Genomic DNA, 17,107 nt, shown 5'->3' with positions numbered 1-17,107 from the left:
TTCCTCTCTGACCACAGCTTTCATGTAGAAAAAAAAAGGCAGCGAGATGGCTGCCCTGAGCAAGATTGGAAGAGGTACGGGTGTGAAATAAAAACACAGTGCTTTTTTCTATTAAATGCTCCTAGTGTCTACAGTGCAAGTGCTAGAGGCTAGCAGAGAGGGACCTCTTCTTATCACATTACTAATAACTGCACATTTTGTTCTGAAACTAAATAATAATTTAAATAAAGAAATATAATTAATCTAGAGATTAGATATTTACAAACAGTCAGGAATAGTGAAACACAGGTAACACGGAAACCATCCTGATTTTGTTTCTCAAGTTTAAATGCTGCATGGGAAACATATTTTACATTGGTTTTAAATGTTTCTAAGGAATACTACAAAGGAATGACGCACAATCTGCATAACCCAAACATGTACAAATAAAATAAGATACAATATTTGAAAATGTTGCATTTTTTAATAATTTTATAAACAACCCAAAAGGAAATTCACTTTTTAGACAATGTCTTTGTTGAAATAACTTTTACAGGTGGCCAGAAAAAGTAATACAAAAGTAAAACAATCAAGGTCTTTTTGTGTTAAAAATCTGCATTTTTTTTTACTCACTTATTGCATATGAAAAAAATATTATTTTGCACTTATTTCCCCTACATTATCCATTACAGAAAGAGACATAAAATATACGGACTTTTGAACAACACTTTACAACAACTAAATCCATAATAATTTGAAACTGAACCTGTACTGCACACTCCTCAGGGGTGTGTGTGCTTTATTTTGTGCACCATGGCCACGACTTCGGTAAGCTACCATTCTTTTTTCAAAATGACATACGTTTTTAACTTTTTTTCTTCTTAGAAAAAATGCTGCTTGCAGACAATGAGTAATAGTATTTACAAGAAACTTTCCACGGAGAAACTGTTCATGGCTTTTACAAAGCAAATCGATTTTTCATGATCCATTGCATTCATGACATTCAGCTTAGAAGCTGGTCACATGCTGACTCTTCCTAGCCACTGTGAAGAGCAGAGCTGCCAAAAATATTTTCTGACTGCCAAACAACTGCATAAAACTGGTTTCTAGACTTTGGTAACTGGCAACAATACTGACTAGAGTGCACAGTTCACACGGCAGTGAGCATTACTACGGCACTGGCTCTCATGGAATTGTGGGAAAGGAACATATGTTCTTTGCATTAAAAGAAATGTTTTCCATGCATGGGTATGGCATTGCTACTGGCAAATATATAGGTAATCATGTCGCCCATGGATGGCATTAAAATCAGTTCTCCATGTATGTCAAACTGTCACCAGAGGGAAATATAACTTTTTTAAGCCAGGTACCTCCCATTCATACGGGTTTATTTCACTGGGAAATGCAGACAATCGATCTTGTGGGATGAATTCTGGATCCTGTCTGCTTGCTGCTCTCTGCTGTCACTTCAAAATTATGTGGTAGCTGTCATTTGTTTCTGCTGCAAAGAAAACAGAAGTACAGTAAGATGGATTACTTCAGCACCTAGGCATGGTCAGCAAACATGGTGATAATTAACTGTGGCTGTAAACCAAACACTAACCTCATTTTAGATTAACATCAAAACCAAAAGTCTTACTGCCATCCAGAAAATAATGAAATAGGTTAGCTGCATATATTAGCCCTTTGGCTATTGCTTGCTAAGCAGCTCTAAATTATCACACATTTTACAGCTCAACAACATTCGCTACATGTAACAAGAACAAAGGAAGGATACTAGCCATAAAGGTAGTCATGAAGTTAACTTGACAATAACAAATCTCTTCACAGATTTCCATCACTGTCATGTGAAAAGCAGACTATAAAATGGATAGCCATGTTAAAAATATAAAATTAGTACTAGGACAGGGTAATTAACATGCTATCAAGGTCAAATGACCTGCAGGAATGCTCTCTGCAGTGATAATTGTCAGGATTTCCTTGTCTGATACCCCTAGCATGGCACAACTGAAATTCTTTAATTCCTGTACTTGAAAGTATGCATGCACCTCTTTTTAATATGTGACATTACACAGACAGCACACCCGTCCCTGTACTGGGATTCTCATGCACTGAGCAAGTATATTCCTAGAAGACAAAAATATAAAACTATAAACTTCCCTTCCTTAAGGAAAAATCCAAACAGGAGGATAGGGTAGTGGGATAGTAGGGATAAGCATGCATGGAGGAGGGCGTTTTTGAAGAACAGCTGACATTATGAATCTTATCAGTCATAAATGGCTCTGAAGGCTCTCTGCGGTGGATAACAGCTGAGAAAAATAACAAGCAGTATAAATTAACCCTCCTCAGGTGGCCAGAGCCAGTAGAAAGACAAAGGAAAGGGGGGGGGGGGGTCAAGAAGGCAGAGTCCTAGAAGATCTAGATGTCAAGGGAAGACCAACTCTTGGATGCATGGATCAAACAATAATATTCAGTAAAAGTGTGAACTGATGAGCAAATGATTATGGCATGTGTGTGTAAGAAGCACATTCTCAAAACGGGTACTGGAAACAGTGAAATTTTGAAGGTGCAGCCTTTCACAGCAGGATTTTCCAGTTTGCATGTTGCTGCCTGGTGGTCAAAAGCAATGAAGTCAAAAACTCATTAAGGGTAGAGTTACCCCAGCCATTGCTAGCCTTTCTCTAACTGGAGTACGACAAACAACCAGTATGTTTTCCTGAAGTAGGGCAACCTTTCAGGTAAAATGTGCTGTGTCAGTACAAGAAAAAGTTGCAAAAGGCTCCTCCTCTGGATTCTGTTCATGAAAAGAAAATATGAAGGTGAAAGGTGTCAGAAACATGTTTACACTAACAGACACCCAAACACTGTGAAAGTCTACCTACAATTACCAAAAAGCAAGCACCTACACCTTGGAGGTCCCATGAGGAGAGTTAATAGGTACCAAGAAATATCAACAGAAGAGCTTTTCGGTGAACCAGGTGGTTCAAACAGGGGATGGGCAAGCCTACCAATGAACGTCATGTCACAGTACAAAATTCCACAAAGACAGGCAAAGCTGCAGAATGCCCCTTAGGAACTGCCAGACAAGTCAGTGCTGAGCCAAAGAAAAACCTTCCCTCAAGGGCATGATGTGCGTAAGCAGGTCAGGATAATCTGCAAACTAAATGACTGAAAAAGTACACAATTCAGCTCCCCACCAGAGGAAAACCTCTTCCACAACATGAAGAGAAGGCTTTCTGGCAGCTTTAATCACATCTGAGACTTCTGCAACAAAATATGGTGGAAGATAATGGTCTAATGAAGCAGCTATGCCCTGTTGTGGCACTGGTTGCCAACCAACCTTAGCTGCGTTGGCATGGGGAAAGGTTCAAGTGCCAAAGAAGAGAAAAATTGAGAGCAATGACATTTCAGTCCTTCTCTGACCTTTGCCTAGAGACAATTAATCAAAAGGAAACGTGTACACTAATCTTTTACACTGACAAATGGAGAATATGTTCCATCACCACCAACTTCTTGTACTACTGAAACAAGAATTGTACAAGTACCCAATTCTGACAGCTAACTTAGCAATCAAGTTCTAAGCAGATGAATGTTCAACTCTGTGAACTTCGATTTTTGTACTCCCCAATCACCCTTCTTCACAGAAAATCACTGCTATAGATTTATATTTTTGCACCATTTATGGTGGGATGGGTTGGGGGAATAGCTTTCTCCATACAAAAACCTAAAAAGTTTAGGTGGGGGCAAAGTTTGACTGTGATTTGTCTGGTTAAATATTTGCTGAGCTGCACCTAGAACAGTGATGGTGAACCTTTTGGGCTCAGTATGTCAACAATTCGGAAAATGCCTATCTCTACTCTACTGGCTTATCACTCCCCCCACCCCCCAAACAAAAGAGAAACAACTCTTTACATACTCATTTATTTAAAAAAATACAGTCCAATCATGTGTGCTACTGAGCATTATAAAAGTAAAAAAAAAATAGTGATTTACAATAGAGAAAATGACACGAGCACTGATAATTGGGCTTAAAATAGTACACCAAATAATTACCCTACTTTTAATAGTAATTTTGAATTGAACTGAAAAAAATATGGAACTCAATGCATTTGAATTAACACCAATTAATGACTTTTTGTGTTGTTGAGTTTTAATAAATAAGTGCAGGTTCACATATTTCTCATATTTTTGTTCATTCAGTTTCTTTGGCAACTTGGGTGATATTGAACTCTGGTGTGTCACCCAAAATGTTGTGGTGTGTCACCTCTGCCATCACTGACCTAGAATGAGATGAAGAAAAACCCATACTGCAAATGATATTTTCTGATGGAAAGACCGAGGATAAGGTGTCTTCAGATCATAAGTCAGCATAGTGCTGAGGAGGAAGGTGATGCACACAAGTTAGTTAGCTTCATCCTCTGACTCGCTCATGATCGGGGGGGGGGTGTTACTAGTGTCTGACTGTGTAGATGAAGTCATGGTGGGCTCCTGTGGGGTTACTCCACAGGACTTGAGCCTAAGAGGTATTGGACAAGATGGCTGTGAAGGCACCTCATCTGCGTCGGCGATGATCAATTTTGGTGGAGAATTAGACACAGAGGTGTTGCCTGGATCCCTCACATCCTTTGTACATTAGTCATTACGATTTTTAAGTACAATGGCATGGAATTTGATGGATGTCATTGTGTACAAAGGCCCAAACCTACCAGAGTCTAGTTGCTGCTGGAGGGATTCAGTTTGACGCTTAATAGTTTTACTATAAAACTGTGCAGTGAAAGACAGCTAGGTGTGTAATGCTGAGGCCCAAGGCAAAAAAAAAAAAAAGACAAAAGAGATGGAAATCCTTGCGAGATATTTGCTTTTCACAAATAATCCAACTCTTAATGTTTTAAAACATTAACAAAAAACAATACAACAGTAAAGAAAAATAAGAAAGATTTCCAACTGGGTACTTATCTCTAGATGCTCTGGCAGAACAGGTCTACCAACAGAGTCAGACTGACAACTGGCAACATAGTCTTCCACTGAACTACATGGCAAGAAAAAACTGAAGATGGCACCAGCCAATGCAACTCTTACAGCTCAGACATCCTGATGTCTGACAGCTGGGGACACTGGCATGCTAGGAGAGGAGAAAGTCTCTGGTACTGAGGCTAGCCTATTGGCTTCTGCACTGCAGGAACTCCAACAAATCAGTACTGTAACACTGACTATGACAAACATCTTAATTTCATCTAGAGGCCAGGGTTTACCTTTAGAAAGGTGATTCACACTCGGGTGAACAGCAATTGTTCGAAAGGCTGTTTGCAAAGTTTGCAAATGCCGAACGAAAAAAGGTTCGAATGTGCAATGAGCGAATGCACAGTGGCATTTGCTCATTGCACATTCAACATTGTGGGGCGGATTGCACTATAGTGGGGACTGGAAAATGGTCCCTTTCCCCATTGTAGTGCGATCTCGGAGTTAGAATAATAAAGTAGGGGGTGTGGGGGAGGCTGCGCCCCCCACATGGGGGGTGCCAGGGGGTCTTTCCCCCTGCTTTACACTTTTTTTTCCCATTCAACATTAATGTTCGAAAAACAGTGAATCTGCTTTTCGATTTGCTGTTTTTTGAACATTAAGGACTATCGCTGTTTTCACTTTCGTGGTTACAAGTTGGTCATATGAGCATTCGAACCACTGTGATTCGGCTTTATAAAGGTAAACCGGAGGCCAGTCTCAAGTGGGAGCTGAATCAACTGTTCCTACACAAAGTTAAAGTCCCAGGGTAGGACAGGTTCCCAGATTGGAGGTCTGCAGAGGAAACCTCCCTTCAGAAAGTTTTTGTATAGTTTAAAAGCAAGTTAAAGGAGAATTTTGGTAGCCAAGAGTCAGAAGTGGCTGCCATGCAAACCTTAGCAGAAGAAATGCTCCAGCTAGAATAAAAAATGCTGACAAGATAATCCAATATCATGGGGTTTAAGAGACGAAGGCTTTACATATTCCCCCAATGCGCACACCAAAAAATATACACGTTTTCTTTGCAGATTTTCCTGTTACGCTTCTGGACAGAAACAAGGCCATGGAGCACCCATCCGGGTACAATGGGACCCTATTTGAAGTTTAGGCATCAAGCAGCAAATCTGCGGGCCTTCTGACTGAAGTTAAGTTTGACAGATGGATGGAAATAAAGGCTGTTGGTGGGGTTTTAACCAGAGAAATTTTTCCAAAAACTGATGCCAATAAGGGAAAATAAGAATGACTTTGGCTTTCTTTGGCTGTACTTTCTACAAGACCTTTGGTTGCATAGGAAATGAGGGAAAAGCATAGAAGAGCCCCGAAGGCCCCTCTTGGGCTAAGACATCCCTGGCCTGCTGACCCACGGGAGGAGGAATCAGGAAAAAAAATTACAGCATTTGACATAGCTGAGCTAGCAAAAAAAATTAGAGTGAGGTTTCTCCCATTTGTGGAGCACAGATTTCACCACTAACCAGCTGAATGACTACTTGGAAGGCATCAGCCAACTCCTGCTTAACCAATCAATCTGTTAAAGAATTACTAGCTCAAAGTATGTGGCAGCTCCCAGAATGCACTTGGAAGATAATGGTCACACCTAAAGCCATATTATCTCAAAATGGGTAGGAAATAGTCCTGCCTTGCTTGCTGATATACCACATTATAGCAATACTGTCACAGTATGCATATATCACTTCAGAAAGAATGGCATCCTGGATGGTCTGCAGCAAGAAGAGGACCACCCTCATCTCAAGGACACTGATGGGCAGATTGACCTTTGACTGTGACCAGAAACCCTGAAAATTCCTTCACCATAGGGCATAAGAGTTTGTTGTGACTATGGCTACGTTTTGGAAGAAGGAAAGGGCCACCCAGGGAGAGGATGAAATTGCCAAGCCACCGGGCAGGTCACCTCCAACATGCCTTGGAGATCCTTATTAAACTGTAAGGAGAGGCTGAGGACTGGTTCCACTGGAAAACACACAACACCTCATTAGGGGGAATTAAAAAGGACGACTGCTATGAGTCCCAACACCCCAAAACACACAGGCAATGAACCTGTGAAAGATGGGATGATTTTTGGGACTGACTGACCCAGGGGGAACTCTTTCTGGATGAAGGCTGGCTATGCAAATGCAAGGGAGCAAGAGCCAAGCTATTAACTCTGGGCATTAAGAGGACTCTAACTGGGACTTGCTTGAGTAAAGACAAGAAAGTGAAGACTGTTATTTTTTCCTATGGTCAGGGCAGCAAAGAGTCAATTGTTCAGATAAGGGAATTTCAACCCCTACAGCCTTTCAGGTGTGGCTACCATGCCCATGCACTTCACAAACACCTGTAGGCTGAGGGGTAACCTGAATGGAAGGGTCCAAGAAGTACAGTTGTGCAAGTCCTACTTACCTGCAAACAGCAGATGTTGACAGAACAGACTGCCTTACTGTCATGTCAATAGTAGTGGTCTGTTACCCTTCCACTGGTTGTCTATCACAGCTCAGAACTCCTCCCACTGCATGTATGTCAGTGTGAAGAAGCAATCCACTAACAGTACCAGGGACTGCCTTCCAAACCCACAGATAGGATCCCTTTCAGTTTTCTAGGGTCATCAAGAAGAGCAGATGAAAATGCAAGCTTTGCGAACACAAACTGTTCCAAACCAAAAAACACACACACACACACACACACACACACACACACACACACACACACACACACACACATAATAAAAATGCTAAAGAAATCTCAGTGGCAGCTTCAACAACAAAACTATATACATCCAACACAAATGGGGATGGTGGGCACGTACTGCCAATAAGGCAGTGTGTTCAAAGAACATCTACTGTTAAAAGTAAATAGGACTTGCATAACGGTACTATGTTCAACAAACACACTGTCTTACTGGCAATATGCACAGATTCCCAAAGCTTACCCAGCCTGGGAAGAGGAATGATAAGGGTCCAGAAGCTCCTGGAGAACGGCCCTAGCAGAGCCTTACTCTAGATTTACAAGAGACATCTGGTTTGTAGTGCTTCATAAAGGTATGGACAGAGGACGAAGCTGCTGTCTTTAGAATACTCCTAGAATCCTCTCCCTTCTAATATGACACTGACTAGGAAAAGGCCCTGGTGGACTGTGCCTTTACTTTGCCTGGATTCCCCATGTCACAGTAGGTTAACAAAGCAATAACAGATGAAAACCACCCTGCAATGGTTTACTTAGAGACAGGTTAACCTTCCTTTACCGCTGTGAAGGAAATAAAGTCTTTTGGCCTATCTAAAGGGTTTCACTCCCTCAAGGTAGTACCACAGCTGCCGATGCACATCCAAGGTATGAAGTATCCTCTCTCTCTTATTCTTAGGTTCTGCAAAGAACACACGGAGATTAAGAGACTGATTGCGACTGATTTTTCACACCGCTTTCAGCATAAAAGATTAATGCATAATATTCACCCTGTCCTTATGGAAAGTCAGGTAAGGCTGTCCCCACCATAGGATCTTGCAGCCCAGAAACTCACCTTGCAGATCAGAGCAATAAGCAAAACAGTATTTCACGTTAACATGCGATCAGCTTGAGCTGACGGTTCAAAAGATGGTAAGGTTAATTATTTAAGAATGTAGATGAGATCCCAAGGAGTAGGAATCTGCCTGCAAGTAGGTCTCGTATGTAAAACTCCTTTCTTGAACTGTTTTACCATAAAAGAAGAAAGAGGGGACTATCCATAGGCAGCCAAGTAGAGATGGCCACTACATGCACCTTAATGGATGCATAAAATAAACCATCCTGGAGTAGCTCACACAAATATTTCAAGACCAGAGAGAAATTAACCTCAATGGACTGCCTGTTCCATTTATGCACCACTTAAAAAACCTCAGCCATTTATAAATATAAGATTTTCTATTCTCCTTTAACACCTGCTGCTCATCCTTGTGAAACAAGTGCCTACGCAGAGTCAAAATTGAATCATCCAGGCTGTCAGCTGAAGTTTCACCAAACTGAAGTGCACCAGATACCCCAAAGACTGTGTGAGCAGATCCAGAGGGTGAGCAAGTCTGTGGTAACTGGTCTTGGCCAATACCATTAAAGGGAGAACCAACACTGCCTGGGCCAGTACCACTAACTTCTCTACTACATTTTACCAATATAATAAACCAGCACAGAAACAATGCTCTGGCTGTGCTCACCATGTTTTTAGACTTATCAAAGACATTTGATACTGTCTCGCACCAGCAAATGCTCATTTGACTCTCCTCCATAGGACTTTCATAATACTCCTTGTGATTTCCTAGTTACCTGTCTGGAAGGTAACAAGCTGTTAAATGGCAACAGACAAACTCATCTTTTCAACCAGTTGCTGCAGGTGTCCCTCAGGGCTCTATCCTGGGCTCTTTCCTATTTACTACATTTATTAATGACCTCCACACCTCCACTCACTATGCTTGTTTAGTCCAGTATGTAGATGACTCAATATTAATAAGTGCAACCTCAACAATGCATAAGCTTGAAGACATTACCCAAAACCTTTCTCCTCTCTACAAACCTGGCTCAAAGAATCAAACGCACTACTCAGCCCAAAGAAAACCAAGAAAATGCTTTTTACCTCAAAATGATGCCAAAATAAAAAATATTTTTTTAATATAAAGTCAGCAAATACTGTCTTTTTTAACAAGAAGCATCTTTATTAAATTATCACTCATGATGCAGGCAATCATACATTTATATAAATGAAAACAAACTATATTGACATAGCCCCAGCTGCAAGTATTTTACTTCACAGACCGTACTGACAATTTCAGTTGTAAACATTATACATCACTTATCTACTGAATCACTGTCAAACATTATATAGCTCATTCAAATCCTCCCTTTTTTGAAACCACATTCCTCCCCTGTATGTACTTGTTCCCACAGTTCCCATTTTTGTCCTATGCAATTTGCTCCTACACTTGTCTAAAGATCCCAACTCCAGTTATTTGATCTCTAATTACATTCACTACTTCTAAAAGAGCTGGTTCAGATTTTGATTTCCATTTTTAGTAATTGCTTTTTGGCAACCACCATAATTAGACACAGCAAGGCTTTACTATGTCTAGGCAATTCTGATTCTGTATCAAAGCCAGAAAAATAACTTCAATTTGCTTGCCCATTATCTCTGACAGAGTCTATAGGGAATCTTTAACATCTGCCAACTCATTACACTCCCAGAAAAATATGTTCCCAGTTACCTTTTTCTTCCCTGTCACACCTCCAACATTTGCTAGCTACCATAGGAAAATTCTCTGGAGTCTACTTGGAGTGTAAAAACATCTATGCAACCATTTCCAAGCAAAAATCCTAAATCTTCTAGATTGTGTTGCACATTTGGAAGACAAAAATATATCCTCCCATTGTTTCTTTGTGAATTGCTTTTCCAATCTCTCTTCCCAATCCATTCTAACTTCCTCTGCCTTTTTCTTGTGGTTATCATGCAATATTTTGTATACCCTATTAATTATTCCTTTAACAGCAGCATCAGTTCTAGATTTTACTAAAAAATCTACCAGTGCTGGTCTTTCATTTAAGACCCCCCCATTTCATGCTCTGCATATACTCTGATATCAATCATTGATAGGGAAGGCAATCTTCAACCTGCAGTCCAAATAAGTTCTTGGCATCTTCCCATTCTATTACATTTCCCTCTCTAGTTATTTGCTCCAGATACCTTGGTTCCTTTGCCAGTTTTCTTCAATTAATTCCAGCCCTACTGTCTGTGTCCTTAGCTGCAATTATCCCTATCGGCAGCATCTCCTTTCTCCATTCCTGTGTTGGCACAGTTCTTAGAATACTTTCTGCTATTTTATGAATATGATATGCTGCATGGTTATTGTCATTATTAAGGTCTGCATCCAAAATCTCTGTCTCTCCTTGTTTCTTGAGCCCCCTCCCCTAATTTCATCATCATCCCTTTCCACTTTGAATTATAGGTTTCTGCTTGTGCTATCTATAGGAGCCTTAACCGTGCTGCTCTTAAATACCCCTTCAAATCAGGTAATCCCAATCTGCCTTGTTCTACTGGAAGAATCATCTTATCCCACTTGACTCTTGTATCTTCCCGTCCCAGATAAAATCCCTCAGCTCTTTATTAATTGTTATCCACAGCTTCTCCTCTGGTTGATAGAAATATGCCTGACCTGTGTATATGATGAAAGGGACTAAATATTTTAACTGCTTGTATTTTACAATCCATATCCATATGAGAGCGCTTCCAATTTCTCAGTTTTTCTATTGACTTTTGTTTAGTCTCTTCCCACATATCCTTAGCTGCCACACCGGAATCATTTTTAATCCATACTTCTAAATACTTCATTTTATCATGTCACCATAAAGATAAATATGGATTATGCTGAACCAATTCACATGTAGGTACATAAATTTACTGCCATTACCTTTTGTTTCAGCTTCATTAATTTTGTATCCCAAAAAGATCTGAAAATGTCTCAGAATGTTCCACAAAGTACAGTTGTGTACCTACCATAAATGTAGATGTTCGAGTGTATTCACTGTTGCAGTCATTACACTTGGGTTATCCTGCTGGCAGGCTACCCACAGTCGGCCTGAATTCCAAAGTCCTGATCCAGCGTCAGTTGCTGTCGCCTCTTCCCTGACGTCAGTGCGCCAGGGGTATATAAGATGCAGCCAATGCCATTTTCTTCAGTTTTTCTTGCCCCAGATGTCAGGTGCCCCCAAAAGGGTAGGCTAAAAACATTGCTTATAAAAAGCATACACTAAAATAAATATCTTCATCTACAAGCAAATACACCACATAGGTTGTATAGAATAGAGAAGTACAGGTAAGTCCCAGCAAAGAAAGGGGGATGGTGGGTGGGTAACCTGGACTGCAACAGTGAATACACTCGAACATCTACATTTATGGTAGGTACACAACTGTACTATGTTCATCGTGTTTCACTGTTGCAGTCATTACACTTGGGTTGAATCCCAAAGCTGAAGTTGGGTGGCTGGGTCTAAATAGAATTAGGAGTGGCTATGAGGCCCTGCAGAACTGCAGTAGCAAAGCCTGCTCTTGATTTAGAGTAGAGAGGTAAGTGGTAGTACTTGGTAAAAGTGTGCACTGAACTCCAAGTTGCAGCCTCCAAAATTTCCTTGGTTGGTACTCCTCTGAGAAAGGCTGCTGATGTGGCTGCTGCCCTGGTTGAATGTGGCCTAATGTCCTTTGGCACTGATTTGCCATGCTGTGCATAGCAGAAACGAATGCAGTGTCCTATCCATTTTGAAATAGTCTGCTTTGAGATAGCCTTTCCTTGTGATCCTGCAGCATATGCCACAAAAAGTTGCTCAGTCTTTCTGAAAGCTTTAGTTTTGTCCAAGTAGAAGTGTAGCTGCCTGTGTATGTCCGAAGAATGCAGAAGTCTATCCCCTTTATTCTGGGGATTTTAATAAAAAGTAGGCAAATGAATGGTTTGGTTAAGAGCCACAATGGATACTACCTTTGGCATAAATGTTGGGTTTGTCCTGAGAGAAACCCTGTCCAGATGGAAAATGATAAAAGGTTCCACTGCCATTAATGCCTGTAACTCTTAGACTCTTCTTGCTGAAGTTATTGCTAGGAGCAGAGCGGTTTTCCATAAGAATTTTATCTCAGCTGTATTGGCTGGCTCAAAAGGAGGCAGTGTGAGCTTTTCCAAGACAAAATTGAGGTCCCATGTAGGTATCGATGCTCTCCTTGGGGGTCTTATGTTGTTGGCCCCTCTGAGGTACTGCCTTAGCAGTGGATGTAAAAAAAATAGGAGGTCCCGTATTGTAATGAGCTGAAATGGCAGAGGCATGGATCTTTACTGATGAGAAGGATAGGCCTTTGTCCAGCTTCTCAGTTAGGTATTATAAAATCTGAGGAATATTTGGAACAAGCGGTTCAATTCCTTGTGCTCGATTTCAAACACAGAATCTCTTCCATTTTTCTGCATAAGATTTTCTGGTGCTGGGCCTCCTGGCTCCCAAAATGACATCCATAACTGCTTTAGAGAGAGGTGTGTACCAAGTGGTTATATAATTCACCATGCAGCCAAATTTAAGGTTCTGAGTTGGCTGTGCAGGATCTGATTGTTTTGTTGGGTCAGAAGATGAGGAATTTGAGGTAAAGTCCAGGCTGGGCCTTGAGACAAGCTCTTTAGGATTGGGTACCAGTGCTGGCGTGGCCAGTCTGAGGCAATCAGAATCATTTTTGGCTTCTCTTGTCTGACTTTTAGGAGTACCTTGGGGAGGAGAGGCAGTGGAGGAAAGGCATAAACTGTCAGGATTTTCCAGCTGAAAGAGCATCCACCTTCCATGCTTGTGTGTGATAAGTCCTTATGCAGAATCTCTGTAGTTGGCAGTTGTGAGGGGAGGCAAATAGATCTATGTCTGAGCATCCCCATTTCCTTGTTATCATGCTGAAGACTTGTGGATCTAGTTTCCACTCGTGAGGGTCCATGAGGTTTCTGCTTAGTTCGTCTGCCAGAGTATTTGTCTTTACTGGCAGGAATTGTGCGTGCAGATGTACTTGATAGGTCAATGCTGTGTTCCACAAAGTCATGGCTTGCCTGGAGAGGGGGTAGGAATGTGTGCCCCCTTGCTTATGTACCACATGACTGTCGTATTGTCCGTCTTTAGCAATAGTTGTCCTGGATGGAGTAGATCCTTGAAGGCTGTCAGGGCATTCTGTACAGTTAGCATCTCTTTTTGACTGATATGAAGATGCATTTGGCTTGCGGGCCACGTGCCCTGAATACATTTTCCCGCCATGTGTGCCCCCCAGGCATAATCCGATGCATCTGTTGTTAGTGTCTGCCTGGCTTTGGGTAAAGTGAATGGCTGTCCCTTGTTGTGGTGACAGGCCAGTGCCCACCATTGAAACTCTTGTTGCAGACAGGGAATAAGAGTAACTATTGTTTCCAGGCTGTGGCAACGTTGAGTCCAAACACTTTTTAGATGCCACTGTAGCTTCCTCATATGCAGTCTTGGATATGGAATTGGCAGGAGGCAGGATGCCATGAAGCCCAAAGCCTGCAGAATTTTTTCTTACAGGTAACTGGGTCTTTGTTGCCATCATTTGGAAATGAGTCAGTTTCCTTTGTTTGTGTGGCGTGAGATAAGCCATCTGGGCAGTTGTATTTAAGCTTGCACCCAGGAATATTATCTCTTGAGAGGGCACTAGTTTTGAGTTCTTTTCGTTTACTGTGTACCCCAGGCAAATTAGTAATCTTTTTACAAGCGCCAGATGCTTTAGTAGAATGTCCTTGCTCTCTGCTTGAATGAGGCAGTCATCCAAGTAGGGATATATTTGAATTCCTTTTTGTCTGCAAAATACAATTACTAGTGCCAGGCATTTTGTGAAGACCCTGGGCGCAGTAGATAAGCCAAAGGGCAGTGCAGAGAATTGGTAGTGCATTGAGCCAGCTATGAATTTGAGGTATCTTCTGCAAAATTGTCTGATTGGGACATGTAGGTATGCCTCTTTGAGGTCCAAAGTAACGAGCCAAGCCTTCTTGCCCAGCATGGGTAGAAGTTGCTGCAGTGTCAACATTTTGAATTTTGGAACGTCCAGAAAAGTATTTAGATTAGACAGGTCCAGTATTGGTCTCCAGGCTCATTCCTTTCTGGGTACCAAGAAAAGTCTTGAGTAAAATCCTTGCCCCTGCTCTTGCTGTGGTACTCTTTGAATAGCCCTCATGTCCATGAGAGATGAAATTTGCTTTTGTGCCTCTGCCCATTGATTGTGTGGCAGGTCTGGCATACCTTTTGCCCTTGGGAGGGTGTGAAAGTGGAACCTGTAGCCCTGAGGAACAATATTCAGTACCCATTTGTCCTGGGTGATCATGTGCCAATTTTGTGAGAAAAGTGCTACTTTTCCCCCTAAGGGTGCTGCCAAAAGGTAAGTGCTTGGCATTGGTAGTGGGAAGTCATTGGGACTGTTTTCTATATGGTTGTGATTTGTCTTCTCCGCCTTTGGAGGCTGAAGCACCCCACTGTTTAGGCCTGTATGAGCCTTGGGGCTGAGATCTGCCTCTAGGGCATGTGTATCTGCCTCTGTGACCTGACACTGGAAAGGACCAATTTTTAGAAAACCAGTTCCTGCTAAATCTGGGTGGCTGAACCTGTAAGAAATCCTTTACTGTCTGCATTGATTTCGCTTTATCCTCCATTTTCTTTAACACCTCTTCTGCCTTAACACCAAACAAAGTAACATGCTGTAATGGAGCATCCAATAATTTTGCTTTAACATGATCAGGCAGACTCTGTTCCTTTAAGCAAGCATGCCTTCGAATGACAGAGCCTGTAATTGCGGCCAAGCAAGAAGCCTCTAGTGAATCAAAACCACATTGCAAAGTACGCTTTCTCACTTGTTCGGCTGCATGCAATAAATCCTGCATTTTCTTGTTTTCAGGACATTCAGAGTTTGTCAGCATTTTCTGTTTTAGCAGAGACATTAGGTATTGCTGATATTTAAGCATGTGAAACTGGCAGTTTAAAGCCCTTACAGCTAAAGTAGCAGAGGTGTAAACTTTTTCCCCCCCATCTGTCCAGTGCTCTAGAATCCCTATCAGAGGGAATAGGGTTTTTTTGCAGTGGAAGCCTTGACCCCCCTTTGGGACCCTGAGATACAGTTTCTTGGTCAGCAGCAGGGCTTTTATAAAGAAATTTGTGTGAATCTGGAACCCTGTAGTACCTATCTGGCTTAACTGGTGCAGGGGGTAAAGAATCAGGAGACAAACTGGACTCCGAAAATACATCTACAATGTCTAGCACAGGAGGAATAGCAAGAGGTCTGTGTTGAGGCAATAAAAGAAAGTCTCTGAGCCTTTTCTTGAATTCTGAATAATCTTGGCTCTCCCAGTGGAAATGCTTCCTCATGGTGTGCAGGGTTTCCCCAAAAGAGTAGTTCTCAGGAGGAACGGCTGAAGGGATAGATTCTTCAGCAGAGTCCTCATAGGGAGGAAGAGAATATTCCTGTTCTGAAGAGGAATCAGAAGGGATACAAACCTGGTCAGGGGAATCCTAGTCAGTGTCTTGCCTACGCCTTTTATCAGGAGGGGGATGGGAACCCTTGATCAAAGTAATTAGGTCCTCGGACATTTTAAGCATCTGTTTCTTAGGCATGGATGACTGTCCAGGAGAATGCTGTACTTGTTTCTTTGTCTTTAAAGGTGTTTTAGACTTTGCCTTGGCTGCTGAAGTGGTCTTGATAGTAAGCTGTGTAGGTCTGAAAACACCCTCAGAAGCTGATGCCTGCTCAGCAGCTCCGGACCCATCTGAGGGAATAGTTTCTGTAGGGCCAATACCTTGACTTTCCAGAGGCCTAGGTGTCTCCACGTGGGAGTCGGAGGCGGCCTGTGGCTCTGAGGTAGCGGGTGTCAGGGGCTGCGAAAGCGCCTCACTGAGAACCGGCGACTGGCCTAGAAGAGGCTTTGTCATCATTTTGGACCTCAGATGCCTGTCCTTTTCTTTCTCCTTGCGCTTTTTATGAACTCCGTTCGTCGGTTGCTCCGACGGTATTATATAATTAAACCTTCGGCCAAAGTAATGTAAAGCAAAATCGAACAGACGCTTAATAGTGCATTGGTTAAATCTAGCACAAAACCGACAACTAGCAACGTCGTGGTCAGGGCCTAGGCAATGAATACAGTAAGAATGAAAATCCTTATGAGGTATTTGCTTCCCACAAGAAATACAATTGTTAACTTTTACTGACATGGGTCTGGAGCAAGAAAACGTTTCCCCAACGGGGTACTTAGCTTTATTGAAGACTTTGGATCTGAAATTAAATTTCAAAAATCTCAGGAGTCGGCCGACCGGCACTTGCGAACTGCTTTTGCTTCAGGCACTGCGCGGCAAGAAAGACTGAAGAAAATGGCGTTGGCTGCATCTTATATACCCCTGGCGCACTGACGTCAGGGAAGAGGCGACAGCAATTGACGCCGGACCAGGACTTTGGAATTCAGGCCGACTGCGGGTAGCCTGCCAGCAGGATAACCCAAGTGTAATGACGGCAACAGTGAAACACTATGAACATCACTGTAGTGTCCTTTTCTGGTGTTATCAGGTATAAAATATCATCTGCAAATAGAGCCAGCTTTTCTTGAATTATTATCCAATTATATCC

At 42.0% G+C, this 17,107-nt stretch overlaps 1 protein-coding gene across 2 annotated transcripts in view; it reads right to left on the bottom strand.

Moving 5' to 3' along the window:
- Positions 1-443: 443 nt before the first annotated feature.
- TFCP2 (transcription factor CP2) overlaps positions 444-17,107 on the bottom strand; it is a 1,028,615-nt gene continuing 1,011,951 nt past the window's right edge. For both annotated transcript variants that reach the window (XM_044083452.1, XM_044083451.1), the window contains exon 16: positions 444-1,480. In XM_044083452.1, coding sequence (XP_043939387.1) covers positions 1,443-1,480 — 38 coding nt within the window. In that variant the 3' untranslated portion in view covers positions 444-1,442. The remainder of the gene's footprint in view (positions 1,481-17,107) is intronic.

Source organism: Protopterus annectens, chromosome 9.part0 (genome assembly GCF_019279795.1).
Source record: "Protopterus annectens isolate FY-2018-M chromosome 9.part0, PAN1.0, whole genome shotgun sequence".
NCBI lineage: Eukaryota > Metazoa > Chordata > Ceratodontiformes > Protopteridae > Protopterus > Protopterus annectens.
This window is presented reverse-complemented; position numbering and strand designations above follow the sequence as displayed.